Consider the following 23,272-nt stretch of genomic DNA (forward strand, 5'->3'; position numbering starts at 1 on the left):
ATCCAAAATTTAAGGTTTAGGGTTTAAGATTTAGGGTATAGGGTTTAGTATTTTGCTGAAGACTTAAAAATATTTATTTATTTATTTTTTGTAACTATTTTTATGTATTTTTATTGTTTTATTTTAAAAAGATAATCTTATTTGGAAATTCAATGTTGTTTCCTTTTTTAAAAGATATCAAATATCAAATACTCAAACACTATTGGTTGGTGAACCTAGAGTTTCACCCTAGGGGGTGAACCCAAGAATTACTCTTTTTTGCCAATGTTTTTTTTTATAACTTATTTTTTGCCAATGTTGAGACGACACTATAACAATCAGTTTCACTTGCCTTTTATGTGGAGAGATACTAAAAGTATAGAACAAGAAAAATAATATTGGTTTATGGATCATTCTAAAATAGTAGGTGAAAATATGTAACAAAAAATGGCTAAAATGAACGGGAGAGAAGCTCACTCAAAGAACATGACCTTAACAAATAATTAATGGAGGGAGAGTCGGTGTAATAGAAAATATTTAGTTATTTCAAAAAAAAAAAATATTTAGTTATATTATAAATCCCCCTCCCCCTTATATATAATTTATTATATTTTGAAATTTAAAAATGAATAATATCTTGTTTTTATTCGTAACAATATGTATTAAATTTAGTTAAAAGATATATCAGAATTCTGTTATATTCTAAAGATATTTATACCAACACTTGAACTATTCGTGATGCTGAACAAGTCCACCAACACAACTACCACTTTCTGAGGAAATCGTTTTTTTTTTGCTCCAGGCTTCTTTGTTAGTGTGGTTGTATTGTGTGCCAAGTGTACTCAAGAAGGTTACACCAGTCTCTTTTATATAACACAACTTCTCAAGCCCTCTTCTAACACATCTCTCTGATGAAGACCATGGAGCTCTTCTCTCTCTCATCCATCCTCCTTCTCCTTGTGCTCTCCTTCACTAGTCCCATTCTCTCCATCTCTGATCAGCCATTATTAATCTCTTCTGTTGTTCCTGATGAAGAAGAAAGCTGCCCTTACACTGTGATTGTCACCACGAGCTGTTTCTCCCCTGATTTGTCAAGGGATCAGATCACATTCGCTTTGGGTGACGCTGACGGCAACAAGGTTTTGATTATAACACTCAGCTTATTTTATATTTCTTTTGTGTTGTGTGGGCTCTAATCTTGTTGTGTGTTTGTATCAAATTCAAAAACTTGATATATTCCATTTGTCTGATGCCATGGATGCATGTAATTTTTTTTTTAATCCATTCGAACAGAAATGAGAAAATTTAATAATACTAGTTTGATATCATTGTGTAGATACAACAAATATGAAATCAAATATGACCTAAACCCATAGTATATAGCTTCATTTCTTTTGAAAATTGAAAATTCTAGGTATATTTGATTAAAACAGAATTTCTAATGCGATGATATCGTCTATATACGCTATACTAGTTTACGTTTTTACGTACATTTAAAAGGAACTAAACACTTGTACGTTCGAGCTACATGGCTACTACATGAGTGCACTTTTACATATAAACTCTCACATGTGTATATTTATCGACGTTTTTTACATATAAGGTGGTCGCACCGAGACTAGATGAACCGTTAACTGGTGGAGGAGGTTTCGAGAAATGTTCATCAGACACATTCCAAGTCAAAGGTCAGTGTCTCGACACCATCTGCTCTCTCTACATCTACCGTTCCGGTCTAGACGGTTGGATCCCCGAGACAGTCGAGATCTACGAGGAAGGTTCCAAGTCTGTGAAATTCGATTTCAACAAAAACGTCCCTGATAACACTTGGTACGGCCACAACTATTGCAACAACACTGGTTTGCCACCACCTTCACCGGGATTTCCTCCGTTTTCACCCACCGACCCACCGCCACATCCACCTCATTTTCCTCCCCCCAAGCCCTCTATCCCACCACCGCCACCGCCACCGCATGCACCCCCATCTGCTGCCTCTGGACTTGGAGGTGGTGAGAGTTTGGTTGTTGCGTCTGCAGCGATTCTGATTGCTTTAGCGGCTGTGGTGGTTTGAGTTTCTAGTTAAGAGTTGCTTTAGTGACTAATAAAGTATGGAGTAATGACTTTGTTTTTTTTGTTTGTAGTAGTTGGAAATTCTGGAGACCTTGATTAGCTATATAATGTATTGAGTTCTGAAGTAGTAGTAATCGATATAAATGAAACATGCACTAGTGTTTTGCATGTGATTCATAATACCCTTCTTGTTGAATACTATGCAAATACATAACATGATATATCACAATAAAACATTTAAACAACTATATAACAATGACACGAAAGTGGTAGTTTAATAACTTTTGTTTTGATATGTATAAGTTAAGCTTGATTAAGAATCTAAAATGGTTACAGTGTTGTACCAAATGTAAGAGTGTTGTTGCAAGGTTTGCATCAATCCGAAGCTTAAACTGAAGATTTACAATCAAAAAGAAGATTGAACTGAAGACTCTTAAGCTCAAGAAGACAAGAACATAACATATAGAAGAACATAAGAAAGAAAAAATGAAACGTCCAGTTAAATGAACACGGTCTTAAAACCAAATCCAGTTAAATAATTGTCGGTTTAACGTTTTAAACTAGTGCTTATAAGCCAATGATTCGATTTCAACAAGCACAACACACAAAACCCATTCATACCCCTTTTTTTTTCTTTGTTTCAAATCAAAACATAGACATCACAATCAATTCATAAGACCCACGTCACATGTATAGTAGATGCGTGTGCGTGATCTTCTAGAGAAGCACTGCCAGAGACATAAATACATATAGATATTTATCTTAAAATATCCAATCAATTTCTTACAAGAAATAAATAATTATTTTATCACAATTTTCTCATCTACCATATGAGCCGTGATAATAAATCCCTTATATATTAATTGAGGAACATTTGAAAAGATGTAACCTCAATTTTGTATTAATTAAAAGAGGCCCCAATGCATAGGTGGCACTCAATTAGGTAGTCAATTACATTCAATTGAAAAATAAGTAGGTCCACATTCGATTTTTATATGTTGTTAGATACATAAGTTGGTCAAACTATATGATATAATGATATGATATGATATTTTCTTTCCTTAAATAAAACCTACGGAATTACCATAAATGACTAATATATATATGACAATTAATGATTTTAATAATAAAGATTTGATAACAATGTATATCTCCTCCATCATTTTTTGTTTAATTTTATATTATTAAAATAAATTAAACAATCAAATTAGCTATAAAAATAAAATTTAGATTTTTTCGTATATGTTATATTTTGAATTTTTAAAAACGACAATAAATGACTAAAACTATTAAAATTATTATGTTAAAAATTAATGATCAATGGTTTAACATTTTTATTATAAGAAGATACACATGATTTTAAAACCATATGAGTAAAAAATATCATTTAATAATAAAATAAATATATATATATATATATTAAACACTATATACCATAAGATTACATAAATATTTTAATATTAAAACTTTCAATGAATTTTCAAGAACATTTATAAATTATAAACTTATTAAAGATTTCAGATTGAAAATTTTGTTATCGATGATTTAAATATTTTGTTATAAAACGATATGAACGATCATAGAACCGTATGATTATAAATTCTTATTTAATAAATAACTATACAAAATATACTATTCTTAGAAAAATAGGTTGGTCCATCTTAACTTATATTACACTTTTTATTAAACTAACTATCGAATTGATAAATAACGTACCAAAAAATGTTTTGCACTTTCCTTAAATAAAAGCTACGAAATTACCTAATATGATTAACGTATATGTGAAAATTAATTATAATGAATAATAAATATTTGATAACAATTTTTGTATCTTAGTTCTTTTTTTAATTTTATATTATTAAAATATATTTAAAAATCACATTAAATATATAATAAAAACATTTAAATTTTTCTTATATGTTATATTTTGAATTTTTCAAAACGTCTATAAATTATTAGAAATTTGAAGATCCCCACTCTGAAAATTTTGTGATCAATAGATTATTTTTTTTGTCATAATAAGTTACAAATGATCATAAAATTGTATTAATATGAACTTTTATTTAATATTATAAGAAGATACACATTATTTTAAAACCATATGAGTAAAAAATATCATTTAATAATAAAACATATATATATATAGATTATACTATATACCATAAGATTACATAAATATTTTAATATTAAAACTTTCAATGAATTTTCAAAAACATTTATAAATTATAAACTTATTAAAGATTTCACATTGAAAATTTTGTTATCGATGATTTAAATATTCAGTTATAAAATGATATGAATGATCATAGAACTGTATGATTATAAATTCTCATTTAATAAATGACTATATAAAATATACTATTCTTAGAAAAATAGGTTGGTCCATCTTGACTTACATTATATTTTTTATTAAACTAACTATCGAATTGATAAATAATCTACCAAACTTTTTTTTGCACTTTCCTTAATTAGAAGCTACGAAATTACCTAATATGATTAACGTATATATGAAAATTAATTATTATGAATAATAAATATTTGATAACAATTTTGGTATCTTAGTTCTTTTTTTTAATTTTATATTATTGAAAGATATTAAAAAATCACATTAAATATATAATAAAAACATTTATATTTTTTCTTATATGTTATATTTGAATTTTTCAAAACGTCTATATATTATTAGAAATTTGAATATTCCCACTCTGAAAATTTTGTGATCAATAGATTATTTTTTTGTTATAATAAGTTACAAATGATCATAAAATATAACGCATATGAATTTTTATTTAATAAATATTCAAACTAAATAATATATATATAAACACTAATGATTTAAAGCAACAAGATTGACTGATCAATTTAGTCGTCCAGTTGAAATCTTTCAAAAGTATGTGAAAGACTAAAGTCAAAATAAATATGGATTTAGAATAGTAGTTATATTTTACTAACCAAATACCGAAAAAACCGAACCGAACCGAAACCAACCCGATATCCGGATTGACCACCCGTAATCCAAATGAAGCCAAACTATTGTTTCATTCTCCAAAATATAATAAAAATAATAACTTAATTCCGCGCAAGGCGCGGGTCTTATCCTAGTAAATAAATAAAATATCACATCATAACATGAGACGTGGCTCCTGATAATATGAGCCACGGAACGGTACCAATCAAACCCGGTTCTTATACTCGCGTTGGAGCGAAAAAAATTAAAACCGAAATTGAATTTCACCCGGTTTAATCCGGTTTTCTCCGATTACTGTTTCGCTTTCCCTTACTTTCGTCTCTCTCTCTCTCTCTCTCTCTCTCTGCAAGCGATTTCGAGAAGAAGCTAAAGAAAATGGCGTCAACACGTCTCTTCGTTCTCTACTGCTTCTTCTTCGTCTTCTCAATCATCTTCTCCGTTTCCGAATCTAAAGCCTTGCAGCCTCACGCCGCCGAGTCTTTCAACGTCAGCCTCATCCAGGTCCTCTCTCTCTCTCTCTCTCTCTCTCTCTCTCTCTCTCTCTCTTTGAACTTATGGTTTTCTTTTGTGTGGATTGCAGAAACTGAGGAGTAGTTGCTCGTACACAGTGATCATCTCGACGAGCTGTTCGTCGTCGAGGTACACGCGCGACCAAATCAGCGTGGCCTTCGGCGATGCATACGGTAACCAGGTTAGGTTTCCCGCCTCAATTAGATTTTGATTTTGATTTTGTGAATTAGGGTAAAGACTTGGTTTAATCAATTAGGGTTTAGGGTTCCCACTTTGAATGTTGCTTGAAGAAGATTGCATCTGATTCTTTTAGATTGAGCTTACAGTGGATGTTCATAGATTGTTGTGTGTTTGTAGCATGGCCAAGTCAGTTCTTTGTGCTAAACTGCTAGTTAGCTAATTGAATTGGCATAACATTGTCACTGGTATGGTAGGAGTTTATCAGTTAACGTTGTTCTCATTATCTATGGTTTAGCTTTAATGTGTAAAGTTATGTTCTTTTAACATTTGAGTTTGAGATTGTTATGAAAGCTTTGTTGATGCTAGTTAGATATTGAGTACGCATAACATTGTCACTGGTATTAAAGGAGTCTGTTAGTTACAGTGTTCTCAGTACCTACGGTTTAGCTTTGGTGTTTAAAATTTACTTCTTTAAACATTTGAGTTTGAGGTGAAAAGAACACATCTTTGGTGTTTACAGTGTTCACGGTATCAACGGTGTAGCTTTGGTGTTTAAAGGTTTGGTTCTTTTGAGATGAAAAGGACACATCTCTGGTATAGATGAAACTAGTAGTGTTGTAGCATGGCCAAGTCAGTTCTTGTTGATGCTAGTTAGCTAATTGAATACGCATTAAAAAAATGTCACACTGGTATTGAAGGAGTCTGTCAATTACATTGCTCTCAGTATCTACGGTTTAGCTTTGGTGTCTAAAGTTCTGTTCTTTAAACATTTTGAGTTTGTGATGAAAAGAACACATCTTTGGCATATAGATGTAACTATGGAAGTCTCTCAATGGATTGGTTTTGGTTGAATACAATCCCTGATTTTGACATGGTTCTTTTTTGGATTTACGGTTTACTTAGGTTCGTGATGTTCTTACTGCTTCGCCTCTTGTGTTTGAGCTTACGTAGAAACTGAAAGCTTAGGACTTTGAATCGGTGTAGGTGATGAAACGTGTCGTTTGTTTGATGGGTCTCTCTGCGATCCTTGTGGCCTTTTCTCTCTTCCTTCGGTTTGATTCTGACTCACTTTTGTATACGGCTTGATTTCTAATCAGACTGTGTGTAGTTTGGTATCTGTAGTAGACTGTAAACAAATGTCCATTTCATTCTATGGAACTCACAGCTTTGGTTTCTTGAAACAGATATACGCACCAAGGCTTGACGATCCATCCACAAAGACTTTCGAGCAATGTTCATCCGACACGTTCGAGATAAACGGACCATGCACTTACCAGATCTGCTACGTCTATCTCTACAGGTCTGGTCCCGATGGCTGGATCCCCGAGAGTGTTAAGATAAACACACATGGCTCCAAAGCCGTCACCTTCCCTTATAACACCCTCGTCCCCGAGAGTATATGGTACGGTTTCAATTACTGCAACAGCGCCTCGGGTTCTAGTGTCCTATCCATTGGTCTTGTCCTTCTGGGGTTTGTTGTCGCCGGTTCAACATTGCTTTTGTAAAATGGTTGGTTTGTGTGAACATATTAGGACTTAATGCTGAATAAATGTGTAAAAACTGTTGGGGTTCTAGAGATGTCCCTATTATCTGTGTAATCTATGATGAAGTTACTACCTGCTAATTTACAAAGTGTGTAGATTTATAAACATAATGTATTCATTTACTATGTTGATTTTGTTTTTGAGATTTGGTTTCAAATCAGGTGGAGATCTTGTTGTGTCCCACAAAACCAAATTAAAACCTGAACATATTCCAAGATTTAAAATATTTTTTTAAAAATAATCATGTAAAAACATTTAACTAGACCAGTTCTCTTATTATGAGATGCATGTTTTAATCTTTTAAGCTTTTGTTTTAAATATTATAATCTCAAAATTGAGTTTTTTAAACACATCAAAAATAGAGTAAACACAGAGTTTTTTTCTTCAATTTAAAATTCGAAGCTTTTGATTGTTTTATCTTTTAAGCTTTTGTTTTAAACATTATAATCTCAAAATTGAGTTTTTTAAACACATCAAAAATAAACTGAACACATATTTTTCTATTCAATTTAAAAATTATAAGCTTATTCTTGTTTTTTTTATCTTTTAAGCTTTTGTTTTAAATATTATAATCTCAAAATTGAGTATTTTAAACACATCAAAAGTAGAGTAAACATACATTTTGTTTCTTCAATTTAAAATTCTAAGCTTGTGATTTCATTTAAAACTAAAACCGAAACACAAACACTCTTTTGTCATGTAATTATTTATTTATTGATTTACCCATTCTGTTTGAACAAATAAGGAAAATTTCCATTTTAAAGTCAACAAAAAATGACAAATAACTGAAACCGACACGCATTCTCCCTTCGAAGTACAAAAACGGCAGGCTAACCAAACACTTGAGTTTTAGTTGTACTAGGGTTTTGAACATAACTCCAAAACTATATAACAAGCAACCAAACCCTACGAATTGTCTCCCTCTTCTCTTCGTCTCTCATCTTCCTCCGCCTCTATCTCTCAAAACCCACACAGAGAGAGATTCCACCATGCCTTCACTAGCTTTATCCGAGGAGAAGAAGATGAAGAAGAGCACAGCCTCAGAGACAACCACCCCCGCCGCCACCACACCAGACTCCAAGAAGAAGAAAGAGAAGAAGCCGAAGAAACTCTCAGACTCCGACGGAGAAGAAGACTCCGAGAAGAAGAAGAGCAAGAAGAAGAAGCGCAAGGCCGCTGCGGAGAGTAGTGATTCAGGGTCCGAGCTTGTGGAGCCGGAGAGCTCGAAGAAGAAGAGCAGCAAGAAGGTGAAGCTGAGCGTTGTTGAAGATGTTAAAGTCGTCGAGAACCCTAACGCTGTTTCGAAGTTTAGAATCTCGGATCCGTTGAGGGAGAAGCTTAAGGAGAAGGGTATCGAGGCTCTTTTCCCGATTCAGGCGACCACTTTTGATATGGTTCTTGATGGGGCTGATCTTGTCGGAAGGGCTCGTACTGGTCAGGTATTAATCGGTTTAATGTTTTGTTAAATGTAGTGAAGTTTGAGGCTTTAGAGTCAGTGATTACTTATGAGCTGAAAGTTTGAAACTTTATATTATTATTAGTGATGGTTTGGTGTGAAATGTTCAAAGTTTGAGGCTTTTTGAGGGACTAAGTTAATCAGTTGTTACTTTTATTGATACTTTATATCATTAATTAGTAAACTCTGATGTTTGTTTTGGTGTCAGTTCTTCAAAGTTTGAGGCTTTAGAGTGTCTAATTTAAGCAGTTGTTATTTTTGAGCTGAAAGTTTGATATTTTATATTATTATTAGTGTTTGTTTGGTGTGAGATCTTCAAAGTTTGAGGCTTTATAGTGCCTTGGTTAATCCGTTGTTACTTTTGAGATGTTTTTTTGATACTTTAAAACATTATTAGTGTAATCTTATGTTTGTTTGGTGTGAAATCTTCAAAGTTTGAGGCTATTGAGTGCTTAAGTTAACCAGTGATTAGTTTTGAGATGAAAGCTTGATACTTTATGTCATTATCAGTGTTTGTTTGGTGTGAAATCTTCAAAGTTTGAGGCTTTAGAGTGCCTAAGTTAATCAGAGATTACTTTTGAACTGAAAGTTTAATACTTTGTATCATTATCAGTGTAATCTTATGTTTGTTTTGGAGTGAAATTTTTCAAAGTCTGAGGCTTTACTGATCGTGTGTGGTGTGGTGCAGGGTAAAACATTGGCATTTGTGTTACCTATATTGGAGTCTTTGATCAATGGACCTGCCAAGAACAAAAGGAAGAATGGATACGGCAGGCCACCTAGTGTTTTGGTACTTCTACCAACCAGAGAATTGGCCAAGCAAGTAAGAATCCTCAGACTAGCTATTAGTCGGATTTATATTAAATATTTTAGTTTTCTGGTTCACTATAAAATTTTATATATAAAAAAAAATAGCAATAAATTAAATTTTTGGGTTTGAACTAACATTATTGCTTAATTTAAACAGTTTTTTTACCTTCTAAATTGGAATTTAAGAAAACTGTGTGTTTATTTTTTTTTGGGTATGGTGTTACTTTTGTAGGTGTTTGCTGATTTTGATGCGTACGGAGGATCCGTTGGCTTAACTTCTTGCTGTGTCTATGGAGGTGATCCTTACCCTCCTCAGCAGCAGAAACTAAAGAAAGGTGTTGACATTGTAGTTGGTACCCCTGGTCGTATCAAGGCATGTCTCTTTGCTCTTTCCTTTAATCAAATAACCATTTCTTGTTTGTTTGTATTAATAATATATTCATTGCAGGATCATATCGAAAGGCAAAACCTGGACCTGACCTACCTACAGTTCCGTGTTCTCGATGAAGCTGATGAAATGCTGAGAATGGGATTCGTCGACGACGTTGAACTCATCTTAGGGAAGGTGGAGGATCCTAAAAAAGTCCAGACGCTTCTCTTCAGTGCTACATTGCCATCATGGGTTCAAAACGTGCGTCCCTTTTTCAAATGTATTCTTTTTTTTTCATGAGTTAAAAGCTTTTTTGTGTTAATATACATATTTTCTTGCTACTACTACTACCAGATTGCGTCTAGGTTTCTGAAACAAGACAAGAAGACTATTGATCTTGTTGGTAATGATAAAATGAAGGCGAGTAACAGCGTTAGACACATTGCTCTTCCCTGCAGTAAGCAAGCTATGTCTCGCTTGATTCCTGACATCATCAGCTTATACAGCAGGTAAACCATTTAGTACTTTAATAATCATTTAATATTTAGTTTAAAGTCTCTTATACAAATTATTAATCTTCAGTGGAGGTAGTACCATCATTTTCACTGAGACTAAAGACCAAGCTTCTGAGCTTTCTGGTCTGTTGCCTGGTGCTAGAGCTTTACATGGTGACATTCAACAATCACAACGTGAGGTATGTTATTCTGCTTTCTTATTGAGCCCAGAGGGATTAAACATTTAATATTAAAAAAACTTTATATATAAATATATATCAATTTATAATATATACAAAAAGTTATAAAATTTTGTATATATATATATACTAACTAAATGTAAATAATTTTTTTTGTCTCTTTATATGTGTTTTATGTTTTAACATAATATGCTAATATATACAAAAAGTTGTAAAATTTTGAAAAATATATATACGAATTAAAGGTAAATAATTTTTTTTTTGTCTATTTATTATGTTATTCATTTTGTTTTGTATAGTTTTATAGATGTGATTTTTTATAATAAAAAAATATTTTGAAAATGGAATGGGGCCCCAATAATAATGAATCCTGTGATTGTAGATTACTCTTGCTGGATTTAGAAAGGGGAAGTTCTCGACATTGGTTGCTACAAACGTTGCTGCTCGTGGTCTAGATATCAATGACGTGCAGCTAATCATCCAGGTTAGTGTCTAAATCATTCTTGTTTAATCTTTCTTTTGGTGTTCTAACGTTCTGTTTTGGTTCTGTTGCAGTGTGAGCCTCCACGTGATGTTGAAGACTACATCCATCGTTCAGGCCGAACAGGAAGAGCAGGCAACACTGGAGTTGCGGTCATGTTATACGATTCTAGAAAGTCTGGCGTGTCACGGATTGAGAAACAAGCTGGGATCAAGTTTGAGCACGTGTCTGCGCCCCAGCCTAATGATATCGCCAAAGCCATTGGTATGGAAGCTGCTGAGAAGATCACACAAGTCTGTGACACTGTGGTTCCTGCGTTTCTGGCGGCGGCCAAGGAGCTGTTGGAGAGCTCCGGTGTGTCAGCTGAAGTACTCCTTGCTAAAGCTCTTGCCAAAACCGCGGTTAGTTTTCTTTTGAACCACTTTCTGTTGTCTCAAAGGAGAGAGTGTATTAAAGAGTTATTTATTTTGCAGGGCTTTACTGAGATTAAGAAAAGGTCTCTTCTAACATCAATGGAGAACCATGTCACGTTACATCTTGAAGCAGGGAGACCTATATACTCGGCAACGTAAGCTTCTCTCTCTCTCTCTCTCTCTGCTTGTGTCTTTTTTTTTTGCTTAATATTTAAAAAGAAAATAAATACTAAGATGATTTTGTGGTTTCTTTGCAGTAATGCATTTAATGTGCTGAGGAGAGTTTTACCGGATGACAAGGTTAATTTGATAGAAGGGATGACTTTAACCGTAGATGGAGGTGCGGTGTTCGATGTTGTGCAATCAGATGTAGACCAGTTTATTGCGGCTGGACAAAAGAATGCTGGGAGTATGAGCTTGGTGGTTGTTAAGGAGATGCCTAAACTTCAAGAGCGTGAACCAGTGCAGAGAAGATACGGTGGTGGTGGAGGTAGGTTTGGTCGTGGAGGAGGTGGTGGTGGTAGATTTGGTCGTGGTGGTGGCAGAGGCCAGAGATGGTGAAAACTCTAAACCAATGATCAAGACTCCTATAATTTAACTACTCGTATTTTCTTTCCATGGCAAAATCTATTATTATGTCTTTTTCCTCTCTTTTTATTATTTGAACAACTTAAAAGGGGAAGTTCTTTTGTTGTCCCCTTGTCAATTTTGTGCTATTTGAATGATAACGATGATAAAGTTGTTAATTCATCAGTTTTTCATAGTTTAATGATTTTTCCTATTCTATAATTATAATTAAACTACTATCCAATACAACTAGCATGAACATGATTTATCTAGCTAGTTTGTACTATGACAAAATCTATTGTTTTTTGTCTTCCTGACATTCTTCTCTATGAACAATCTTAAGGTAAGATTTGTCCGTCTACCAATTTTGTGTTATTTGAATGATAACAATTATAAAATTATTAGTTCATTATATATAGTTTCTTCATAGTTGAATTATCTTTTCTAAGCTATAAATTATAATTAAATACTTAAACTATCCATTTTTTTCTTAAACTGTGGTAAAATAGTAAATTGATCAGAGAAATTGATGCGATTTGGAGGATGTGAAAATAATTTATCTTACACGTTTAATTTAGTCATAGAAAGACAAAAGTGACACGTTTATGTATTTTTTGCAACTTCTTTGTTCTTTTTAGTATATAGCTGGTAATTCATCAGTGTGCATGAATTTAAATCAAAATTCTATCCAAGGCTTTCCTTTAATTATAGTACCTTAGCACTTTATTATATTTATGCTTTCCTGATTTATAATTGCCAAACTTTAAATTAGTTTCAACCAATGAAAGAGACGTGACAGCGATTTGTGAACCCATAAAAGGTCTCTTGTTATTTTTTTTTTTGGATCAAAGAGGTCTCTTGTTTTAGTGCACAAAAAGAGAAAGCACAAGAAGTATCCCCTTGCAATGTCCATGTCGCTGGTTCTGTAGTTAGTCTCATTCTTTCTCCAATTCAGTTACAATACAATATTTCATCAAGTAAATTGTGTTAAATCGTTCACATTAGTCTCATTATTTCTCCAATTCAGTTATATTACAATATTTCATCAAGTAAACTGTGTTAAATCATTCACATTAGTTTGCACCTTTTCAACCTATGAAAAAGACGTGACAACGACTTGTGTACCACGAAAAGTTTCTTGTTTTAGTCCACAAAAAGAGAAAGCACAGAGGACCAAGTTTCTCCCCTTGCAGTGTCGTTGTCGTTGTTTCCTGTAGTTAGTCTATTCTTTCTCCACTTGAGTTGCATTACAATATTTCATCAAGTTAGTATCATTTACATAACTAATCCATTGCTAACTTAAATCTATGATCTGATGTTATTGTGCATTTAACAAAACAACATTTTACTGACTGTAATTAACTTTCAAAAGAGCTTCTTTTTTTTCTCAACCCAAATCCAGTTTTTAATAGTAACTACGAAGAAATAATGAATTCAATTAGGTAATTTCTCGACCCGCTAAATAAATATTCTAATAATAACAGCTAACGTAATAATTTGTTTCTATGGTTTTGTTGACAATTTTTGTTATCTTGATTTGAATAAATGAAAATTTAGTTGGAAGAAAAAAACAAACAAATATTAGAGTGTATTATTCAAGCAAACATGTCAATTCTACACGGTGGTAATTCGTAGTTAAATAGTAGTATTAGATATATACTTATAGTTGTCAGAAGAAAATTGTACTAGACATATTTTAGCTTTTTAAGATAATATAATTAGTGGTGTAAAAAGATAATAATTAGTGTAATATTGCAATTATTAGCACTATAAATTTGGACAAGACTGGAGTAGCAGTTTCATACACAACAGAAGACTTACAGATATGTCTGAATCAACTCAAGACAACATAAACAATCCAGACGGCTCCATCACTAGCGTCCCCACCAGATTCCCCTACGTCCCAGCCACACCTGAACCCTCCCCGCAAAACCCCGTCGTATCCAAAGACATTACGGTGAACCGCTCAAAGTCAACATGGATGCGTCTCTACGTTCCCACCGCCGCACTAAACGGCGGCGTTTCGTCTGAAAAACTCCCTCTGGTTGTCTATTACCACGGCGGAGGATTCGCCACCGGCAGCGTCGACTTCTATCCCCACCACGACTTCTGCAACCTTATGGCGCGCGAGCTCAACGCAGTCTTCGCTTCTCCTTCGTACCGGCTAGCTCCCGTGAACAGACTCCCGGCGGCGTACGACGACGGAGTGGATGCACCAGCCGTCTTCGCCGATCTAAGTCCATTACGTATCCGTGGTATGATCTTACACCAGCCGTTCTTCGGCGGCGAAGAGCGTTGCGAGTCTGAAACCAATGTGAACTTTCCGCATATACTCAGCGACGCCTGCTGGCACCTTTGTCTCCCTGTCGGAGCGAACCGGGATCACGAGTATTCGAATCCGACGGTGGGAGATGGACCGAAGCAAATGGAGAAAATCGGACGGTTGGGACGGAACTGGAAGGTGGTGGTGATTGGACGAGAAAGACATCGTCTGATAGATAGGCACAGAGATGTGGCGAAGTTGATGAAGGACCAGGGAGTGGATGTGACTGAGCATTTTACCGACGGGGATGTTCACGGTGCTGAGCTCGTTAACCAGGGTGAAACTACGCTTGCTTGCATCAGAAGTATCATTTACTCTTCCTCGCCGTAAAGGTTTTTTTTTTTAATTCCATAAAATAAAGAGGCTTATATTAGAGGCCAGCCCGATTTAAAGATTTACCTTTATGTATTGGTTTGTGGAAAATTTTAAAAATAAGAAAAATATTGGAGACCCAAGAGGCTCTCTGTCTCTTTTGTTAGACATCTCTTGTTTTATCTTCTGGAACTTGGCATTCTATTCACCATTGTTATGGAAGGCCTGTTTAGTGGTGGTTTATTTATGGATTTACTCAGTTAATCATCCAAGTTTTAGAGAAAGCAAATTATTCAGCATAATTAAAATACAGTATTGTTAAGCATGAATTTCACAAAACGGTTTAGAGTAGTGCAGTTATACTTAAATCATCATAAGAAATGTAAAATTCTCATTTGTAATTGTAATGTTTCTTATCATTTATAATAACATGAGAGTACTCCAATGTTCCACACTTTGCGAACAAGGGCAAATGGATGCTCCTTTGGAGAGACCACTAACTTGTATAATGAGTTATAGGTTCACTGAAGGGTTTTGAATATATATATTATATTCTCCTTTTTTCTACAACCAAACTGTATTCTCTTATTAATTGTGTAAGGATTAAAATTATAAAATAAAATGATCACCTCAGACGATATGATGATAAATATATAACTAAACATAATGTATTATATTTAAGGACTTGTTAAGGAGTTTGCATAAAGCGAGAACGAGTGCAAAGAAGATTTGGCTGCGGTGGTGGCCAAGGCGGAAATCGGTTTGGTCGTGGAGGAGGTGGGGGTAGATAAGGTCTTGGTGGTGGTGGTGGTGGCAGAAGCCAGAGATGGTGAAAACTCTATTATTTCTTGTTGTGACAAAATCTATTATTTGTTTTCTTCTTATCTTCTTATGAACAATTCAAGGGAATAAATGTGGGTTCTTAAAAGATTCAGATGATTCCTATCATGGGGTTTAGTTTTCACTAGAGCTTTGTAACAACTCTTGCCACATTTAATTTTAATGCACCAAATTTTAGCAAAAAAAAAAACAATTCAAGGGAAATTCTTTTGTTTTTTCCAATATGAATTTTGTGTAATTTGAATTATAATGATAATGAAACTATGAATTCATCAGTTACACTTTCTTCGTAGTGAATGATCTTTCATATGGTATAATTATAGTTAATCCATTTCAACTATTGGTAAAATAGTAAACTGATAAGCGAATGCTTGTGGAATTGAGATGTGAACATAATTGATCTTGCAAGTTTGGACTAGTCATTGAAAGACGAGTTACTTACCTAACGTTTATGTATTTTTGCAACTTCTCTATTTTTTTGGTCTAGCTGGTAATTCTTCTATGTGCTTGAATTTAAAAACATAATTCTATACATATGCGTAAATCTAAGGGTTTTAATTATAGTACATTAACGCTTTATTATTATGTTTTCCTGATATATGATTTTGCCAATCTTCAAATTAGTCTTGTACATTGAATTGTCTACGAGTTTTCAACCAATGAAATAGACATGACAACGACTTGTATACCAAGAAAGGTCTTTTGTTTTAGTGTACAAAAAGAGAAAGCACAGAGGACTGTAATTAACCTTCCCTTGCAATGTCATTGCAATGTCATTGTCGTTGTTGCTTGTAGTTAGTCTCATTCTTTCTCCACTTGAGTTGCATTACAATATTTCATCAACTAAATTGAGTTAAATCATTCAGATCGGTTCTGTTGTTAGTTTGTATTTAACTAAAAGTAGACATTTTATTGACTGTAATTAACCTTCAAAAGAGTTTTTTTCTCAACCCAACTCCAATTTTTATAATAATTATGAAAACTAAGAATTCATTTCGGTAACACTAGGACCCACTAAACAAAGTATTAGATTTTTAGTCAAGCTTTTCAAGCAAAAAGATAAAAATCAAATATTTAATTAATCCCTTTCTTATTAAATGAAAAGCATTGATAGAAATAAACCTTGGCCTCATGTGTTTATTACATGAGTGTCATTTCCTAGGTGTTATCACCACATGCACTCTCACTTACTTTTTAAAAAAAACTTTCATAAACTAAAAAAATTACAAACAAATGCCACTGGTCATTACATTATACTATATGCTTTCGGATTTCAAAAATAACCTTCGGATTACATTTCGATTTAAATAAAAAACTGGGATCTAAATAAGGTAGCATATTAACTCCTTCCTAAAAGAGACTTTATGGTATGTTCGAAAATTTGGAAGTGTTTCATTTAAATAAGGCAACACAATAAGTGTCTCATCTAAAGTTATATACGCTTTAGTACAATTTTTGATTCTTTAAACAAGGTACAACTAAGTTCTTTAACCAGTATCAGTACTTGGTACATCTAAAGTTCATATAAAATTCATAAAACTAATTTTCCAACAAGCAAACTATGTTTATCATAAAACTAATCTAGAATCGTTTATCATAATGTTCATATCATAACCTATACAAATGTTCATATCAAATCGTTTTATGATATTTTTGATTCAATTCATCGAAAATAACCAATTAAACCCAAGACTTAATGCTTCAAAATATTAAGGAAACACAATTGAATTGTTAACGTAATCAAGGAAACTAAATTCAAAGAATTGAAAAACTTACCTTAATCGATAGGGGAATGATTCTGAAATATTTTTATACATTGTTCCTTTTATATTTTATTAGACAATTGCTTATGTTTCATTTAATATTATATTTATAACTTACCCGCATACAAACAAATATACAATTTAATTTTAATGGCCATATAAATTTATATTGACATACTCAAATTCTTAGCTATAATCCGTACTTTCTTTCATATATTTTTCTTACTATGACTTTAACTTTTATTATGTATACATATTAAAAGTTATAATACCTTAACAATCTCTTCGCTCCGCGCATGGCGCGGGTTATCACCTAGTATGTTAGTAAAAGATGCAACTATGAATTAAAACAGAATTTTCATTTTTTTAAATTTTTTCTCAAAATCTATGGGTTAACCCCCTACGAAAATATTGAATTTTTCGGTAAATGATCTATATACTGAAGCATATGATCTTTAGTGTTGTTTTAAAATTTATAAACACATTCTACATTTGTGAATGATGCAACTATGCATTAAAATAGAATTTTCATTTTTTTGAATTTTTCTCAAAATCTATGGGTTAACCCCTACAAAATATTTAATATTTCGGTAAATGCTCTATATACTGAAGCCTATGATCTTTACTGTTTTTTTAATAATTCTAAACACATTCTAGATTTGTATTAATGTATATTAAACTCTATTTCATGGTACATGTGCGTCGTTTTAATAGTTTCGTCAATTAATTTTGTAAAACCTCATAATAGTATCCAAATTGGTTGACTAACCACTATAAAATCGCTATTCTCTAGAAAAACGGAGACAACAAAGGTTCCAAACCTCTTTGACCTTCATCATATGTTAGTAAAAGATGCAACTATGCATTAAAACAGAATTTTCATTTTTTAATTTTTTTTTTCTCAAAATCTATGGGTTAACCTCCCCTACAAAAATAATGAATTTTTTGGTAAATGCTCTATATACTGAAGCATATGATCTTTAGTGTTGTTTTAAAATTTCTAAACACATTCTGCATTTGTATTAATGTATATTAAACTCTATTTCATGGTACATGTGCGTCGTTTAAATTTTTTGTCAATTAATTTAGTAAAACTTCATAATACTCCCTAAATTGGTTGACTAACCACTATAAAATCGTTATTTTCTAGAAAAACGGAGACAACAAAGGTTTCAAACCTCTTTGACCTTCATCATATGTTAGTTGGATGCAACTATGCATTAAAATAGAATTTTTTATTTTCTTAAATTTTTCTCAAAATCTATGAGTTAAATAGAAAATATTGAATTTTTCGGTAAATACTCAATATACTGAAGGATATGATCTTTAGTGTAGTTTTAAAATTTTTAAACAAATTCTGAATTTGTATTAATGTATATTAAACTCTATTTCATGGTACATGTGCGTCGTTTAAATTTTTTTGTCAATTAATTTAGTAAAACTTCATAATACTCCTTAAATTGGTTGACTAACCACTATAAAATCGCTATTTTCAATAAAAACGGAGACAACAAAGGTTACAAACCTCGTTGACCTTCATCATATGTTAGTGAAGGATGCAACTATGCATTAAAATAGAATTTTCATTTTTTTGAGTTTTTCTCAAAATCTATGGGTTAACCCTTACGAAAATATTGAATTTTTCGGTAAATGCTCTATATACTGAAGCATATGATCTTTAGTGTTGTTTTAAAATTTCTAAACACATTATGCATTTGTATTAATGTATATTAAAATTTATTTCATTGTACATGTGCGTCGTTTATATTTTTTTGTCAATTAATTTAGTAAAACTTCATAATACTCCCTAAATTGATTGACTAACCACTATAAAATCGCTATTCTTTAGAAAAACGGAGACAAAAAAGGTTCCAAACCTCTTTGAACTTCATCATATATTAGTGAATGATGCAACTATGCATTAAAATAGAATTTTCAATTTTTTGAATTTTTTTCAAAATCTATGGGTTAACCCTTACAAAATATTTAATATTTCGGTAAATGCTCTATATACTCAAGCCCATGATCTTTACTGTTTTTTTAATATTTCTAAACACATTCTATATTTGTATTAATGTATAATAAACTCTATTTCATGGTACATGTGCGTCGTTTAAATTTTTTCGTCAATTAATTTAGTAAAACTTCATAATAGTACCCAAATTGGTTGACTAACCACTATAAAATCGCTATTCTCTAGAAAAACAAGGTTCCAAACCACTTTGATCTTCATCATATGTTAGTAAAAGATGTAACTATGCATTAAAACATAATTTTCATTTTTTAAATTTTTTTCTCAAAATCTATGGGTTAACCCCCTACGAAAATATTGAATTTTTCGGTAAATGCTCTATATACTGAAGCATATGATCTTTAGTGTTGTTTTAAAATTTCTAAACACATTCTGCATTTGTATTAATGTATATTAAACTCTATTTCATGGTACATGTGCGTCGTTTATTTTTTTTTTCAATTAATATAGTAAAACTTCATAATACTCCCTAAATTGGTTCACTAACCACTATAAAATCGATATTCTCTAGGAAAACGGAGACAACAAAGGTTCCAAACCTCTTTGACTTTCATCATATGTTAGTAAAAGATGCAACTATGCATTAAAACAGAATTTTCATTTTTTAAATTTTTTTCTCAAAATCTATGGGTTAATCCCTACAAAATATTTAGTTTTTCGGTAAATGCTCTATATACTAAAGCCTATGATCTTTACTGTTGTTTTAATATTTCTAAACACATTCTATATTTGTATTAATGTATATTAAACTCTATTTCATGGTACATGTGCGTCGTTTAAATTTTTCGTCAATTAATTTAGTAAAACTTCATAATACTCCCTAAATTGGTTGACTAACCACTATAAATCGCTATTCTTTAGAAAAACGGAGACAACAAAGTTTCCAAACCTCTTTGACATTCATCATATGTTAGTAAAAGATGCAACTATGCATTAAAACAGAATTTTCATTTTTTAAATTTTTTTCTCAAAATCTATGGGTTAACCTAACCCCCTTCGAAAATATTGAATTTTTCGGTAAATGCTCTATATACTGAAGCATACGATCTTTAGTGTTGTTTTAAAAATTCTAAACACATTCTGCATTTGTATTAATGTATATTAAACTCTATTTCATGGTACATGTGCGTCGTTTAAATTTTTTGTCAATTAATTTAGTAAAACTTCATAATACTCCCTAAATTGGTTCACTAACCACTATAAAATCGCTATTTTATAGAAAAACGGAGACAACAAAGGTTCCAAACCTATTTGACCTTCATCATATGTTAGTGAGGGATGCAACTATGCATTAAAATAGAATTTTCATTTTTTTTGATTTTTTCTCAAAATCTATGTGTTAACACCCCTACGAAAATATTTCGGTAAATGCTCTATATACTGAAGGCTATGATCTTTACTGTTGCTTTAGTATTTCTAAACACATTCTATATTAGTATTAATGTATATTAAACTCAATTTCATGGTACATGTGTGTCGTTTAAATTTTTCGTCAATTAATTTAGTAAAACTTCATAATAGTACCCAAATTGGTTGAATAACCACTATAAAATCGCTATTTTCTAGAAAAACAGAGACAACAAAGGTTCTAAACCTCTTTGACCTTCATCATATGTTAGTGAAGGATGCAACTATGCATTAAAATAGAATTTTCATTTTTTTGAATTTTTCTCAAAATCTAAGGGTTAACCCTTACGAAAATGTTGAATTTTTCGGTAAATGCTCTATATACTGAAGCATATGATCTTTAGTGTTGTTTTAAAATTTCTAAACACATTATGCATTTGTATTAATGTATATTAAATTCAATTTCATAGTACATGTGCGTCGTTTAAATTTTTTGTCAATTAATTTAGTAAAACTTCATAATACTCTCTAAATTGGTTGACTAACCACTATAAAATCGCCATTCTCTAGAAAAACGGAGACAACAAAGGTTCCAAACCTCTTTGACCTTCATCATATGTTAGTGAGAGATGCAATTATGCATTAAAATAGAATTTTCATTTTTTTGAATTTTTTTCAAAATCTATGGGTTAACTCCTACAAAATATTTAATTTTCGGTAAATGCTCTATATACTGAAGCCTATGATCTTTACTGTTGTTTTAATATTTCTAAACACATTCCATATTTGTATTAATTTATATTAAACTCTATTTCATGTTACATGTGCGTCGTTTAAATTTTCGTCAATTAATTTAGTAAAACTTCATAATACTCCCTAAATTGGTTGACTAACCACTATAAAATCGCTATTCTCTAGAAAAACGGAGACAACAAAGGTTCCAAACCTCTTTGACCTTCATCATATGTTAGTAAAATATGCAACTATGCATTAAAACAGAATTTTCATTTTTTAAATTTTTTCCTCAAAATCAATGGGTACCCCTACGAATATATTGAATATTTCGGTAAATGCTCTATATACTGAAGCATATGATCTTTAGTGTTGTTTTAAAATTTCTAAACACATTCTGCATTTGTATTAATGTATATTAAACTCTATTTCATGGTACATGTGCGTCGTTTAAATTTTTTCTCAATTAATTTAGTAAAACTTCATAATACTCCGTAAATTGGTTGACTAACCACTATAAAATTGCTATTTTCTAAAAAAACGGAGACAACAAAGGTTCTAAACCTCTTTGACCTTCATCATATATTAGTGAGGGATGCAACTATGCATTAAAATATAGTTTTCATTTTTTTTGAATTTTTCTCAAAATCTATGGGTTAACACCCCTACGAAATATTTAATATTTCGGTAAATGCTCTATATACTGAAGCCTATGATCTTTACTGTTGTTTTAATATTTCTAAACACATTCTATATTTGTATTAATGTATATTAAACTCTATTTCATGGTACATGTGCGTCGTTTAAATTTTTTTGTCAATTAATTTAGTAAAACTTCATAATAGTACCCAAATTGGTTGACTAACCACTATAAAATCGCTATTCTCTAGAAAAACGGAGACAACAAAGGTTCCAAACCTCTTTGACCTTCATCATATGTTAGTAAAATATGCAACTATGCATTAAAACAGAATTTTCATTATTTAAATTTTTTTTCTCAAAATCTATGGGTTAACCCCTACGAAAATATTGAATTTTTCGGTAAATGCTCTATATACTGAAGCATATGATCTTTAGTGTTGTTTTAAAATTTCTAAACACATTCTGCATTTGTATTAATGTATATTAAACTCTATTTCATGGTACATGTGCGTCGTTTAAATTTTTTGTCAATTAATTTAGTAAAACTTCATAATACTCTCCTAAATTGGTTGACTAACCACTATAAAATCGCTATTTTCTAGAAAAACGGAGACAACAAAGGTTCCAAACCTCTTTGACCTTCATCATATGTTAGTGAGGGATGCAACTATGCATTAAAATAGAATTTTCATTTTTTTTGAATTTTTCTCAAAATCTATGGTTTAACACCCCTACGAAAATATTTCGGTAAATGCTCTATATACTGAAGGCTATGATCTTTACTGTTGTTTTAACATTTCTAAACACATTCTATATTTGTATTAATGTATATTAAACTCAATTTCATTGTACATGTGCGTCGTTTAAATTTTTCGTCAATTAATTTAGTAAAACTTCATAATACTCCATAAATTGGTTGACTAACCACTATAAAATCGCTATTTTCTAGAAAAACAGAGACAACAAAGGTTCTAAACCTCTTTGACCTTCATCATATGTTAGTGAAGAATGCAACTATGCATTAAAATAGAATTTTCATTTTTTTGAATTTTTCTCAAAATCTAAAGGTTAACCCTTACGAAAATGTTGAATTTTTAGGTAAATGCTCTATATACTGAAGCATATGATCTTTAGTGTTGTTTTAAAACTTTTAAACACATAATGTATATTAAATTCAATTTCATAGTACATGTGCGTCGTTTAAATTTTTTGTCAATTAATTTAGAAAAACTTCATAATACT

The 23,272-nt window shown here is 31.7% G+C and overlaps 4 protein-coding genes across 4 annotated transcripts; all 4 read left to right on the forward strand.

The window, feature by feature from the left end:
* The first annotated feature begins 727 nt into the window (after window positions 1-727).
* On the forward strand, window positions 728-2,228 carry LOC125601729 (embryo-specific protein ATS3-like). The gene is made up of 2 exons (XM_048773794.1): window positions 728-1,118; window positions 1,583-2,228. The coding sequence occupies exons 1-2, from the start codon at window positions 891-893 to the stop codon at window positions 2,045-2,047; spliced, it is 693 nt and encodes a 230-aa protein (XP_048629751.1). The 5' UTR covers window positions 728-890; the 3' UTR covers window positions 2,048-2,228.
* Window positions 2,229-5,251: 3,023 nt separating this feature from the next.
* Window positions 5,252-7,391, forward strand: LOC125601711 (embryo-specific protein ATS3B-like). The gene is made up of 3 exons (XM_048773760.1): window positions 5,252-5,515; window positions 5,595-5,705; window positions 6,889-7,391. Exons 1-3 carry the CDS (start codon window positions 5,390-5,392, stop codon window positions 7,207-7,209), a joined length of 558 nt encoding a protein of 185 aa, XP_048629717.1. The 5' UTR covers window positions 5,252-5,389; the 3' UTR covers window positions 7,210-7,391.
* Window positions 7,392-8,153: 762 nt separating this feature from the next.
* On the forward strand, window positions 8,154-12,241 carry LOC106388076 (DEAD-box ATP-dependent RNA helicase 7). The gene is made up of 10 exons (XM_013828054.3): window positions 8,154-8,687; window positions 9,393-9,527; window positions 9,747-9,887; window positions 9,963-10,145; window positions 10,239-10,393; window positions 10,467-10,578; window positions 10,961-11,062; window positions 11,134-11,460; window positions 11,533-11,627; window positions 11,730-12,241. The coding sequence occupies exons 1-10, from the start codon at window positions 8,238-8,240 to the stop codon at window positions 12,031-12,033; spliced, it is 2,004 nt and encodes a 667-aa protein (XP_013683508.2). The 5' UTR covers window positions 8,154-8,237; the 3' UTR covers window positions 12,034-12,241.
* A 745-nt stretch (window positions 12,242-12,986) lies between these two features.
* Window positions 12,987-14,838, forward strand: LOC125601710 (probable carboxylesterase 120). Its single transcript, XM_048773759.1, has one exon. It carries the CDS (start codon window positions 13,865-13,867, stop codon window positions 14,690-14,692), a length of 828 nt encoding a protein of 275 aa, XP_048629716.1. The 5' UTR covers window positions 12,987-13,864; the 3' UTR covers window positions 14,693-14,838.
* Window positions 14,839-23,272: the final 8,434 nt, after the last annotated feature.

This window comes from Brassica napus, unplaced genomic scaffold (genome assembly GCF_020379485.1).
Source record: "Brassica napus cultivar Da-Ae unplaced genomic scaffold, Da-Ae ScsIHWf_2634;HRSCAF=3386, whole genome shotgun sequence".
Taxonomy (NCBI): Eukaryota; Viridiplantae; Streptophyta; class Magnoliopsida; order Brassicales; family Brassicaceae; genus Brassica; species Brassica napus.

Bases quoted from the DNA above. Each gene is read 5' to 3' on its own strand.
- LOC125601729 (XM_048773794.1), top strand. From the start codon at position 891: ATGAAGACCATGGAGCTCTTCTCTCTCTCATCCATCCTCCTTCTCCTT. The intron at 1,119-1,582 runs GTTTTGATTATA...TTTACATATAAG, and splicing joins GTGACGCTGACGGCAACAAG to GTGGTCGCACCGAGACTAGA.
- LOC125601711 (XM_048773760.1), top strand. From the start codon at position 5,390: ATGGCGTCAACACGTCTCTTCGTTCTCTACTGCTTCTTCTTCGTCTTC. The intron at 5,516-5,594 runs GTCCTCTCTCTC...TGTGGATTGCAG, and splicing joins TCAACGTCAGCCTCATCCAG to AAACTGAGGAGTAGTTGCTC. The intron at 5,706-6,888 runs GTTAGGTTTCCC...TTCTTGAAACAG, and splicing joins GCGATGCATACGGTAACCAG to ATATACGCACCAAGGCTTGA.
- LOC106388076 (XM_013828054.3), top strand. From the start codon at position 8,238: ATGCCTTCACTAGCTTTATCCGAGGAGAAGAAGATGAAGAAGAGCACA. The intron at 8,688-9,392 runs GTATTAATCGGT...GGTGTGGTGCAG, and splicing joins GAAGGGCTCGTACTGGTCAG to GGTAAAACATTGGCATTTGT. The intron at 10,146-10,238 runs GTGCGTCCCTTT...TACTACTACCAG, and splicing joins TGCCATCATGGGTTCAAAAC to ATTGCGTCTAGGTTTCTGAA.
- LOC125601710 (XM_048773759.1), top strand. From the start codon at position 13,865: ATGTCTGAATCAACTCAAGACAACATAAACAATCCAGACGGCTCCATC.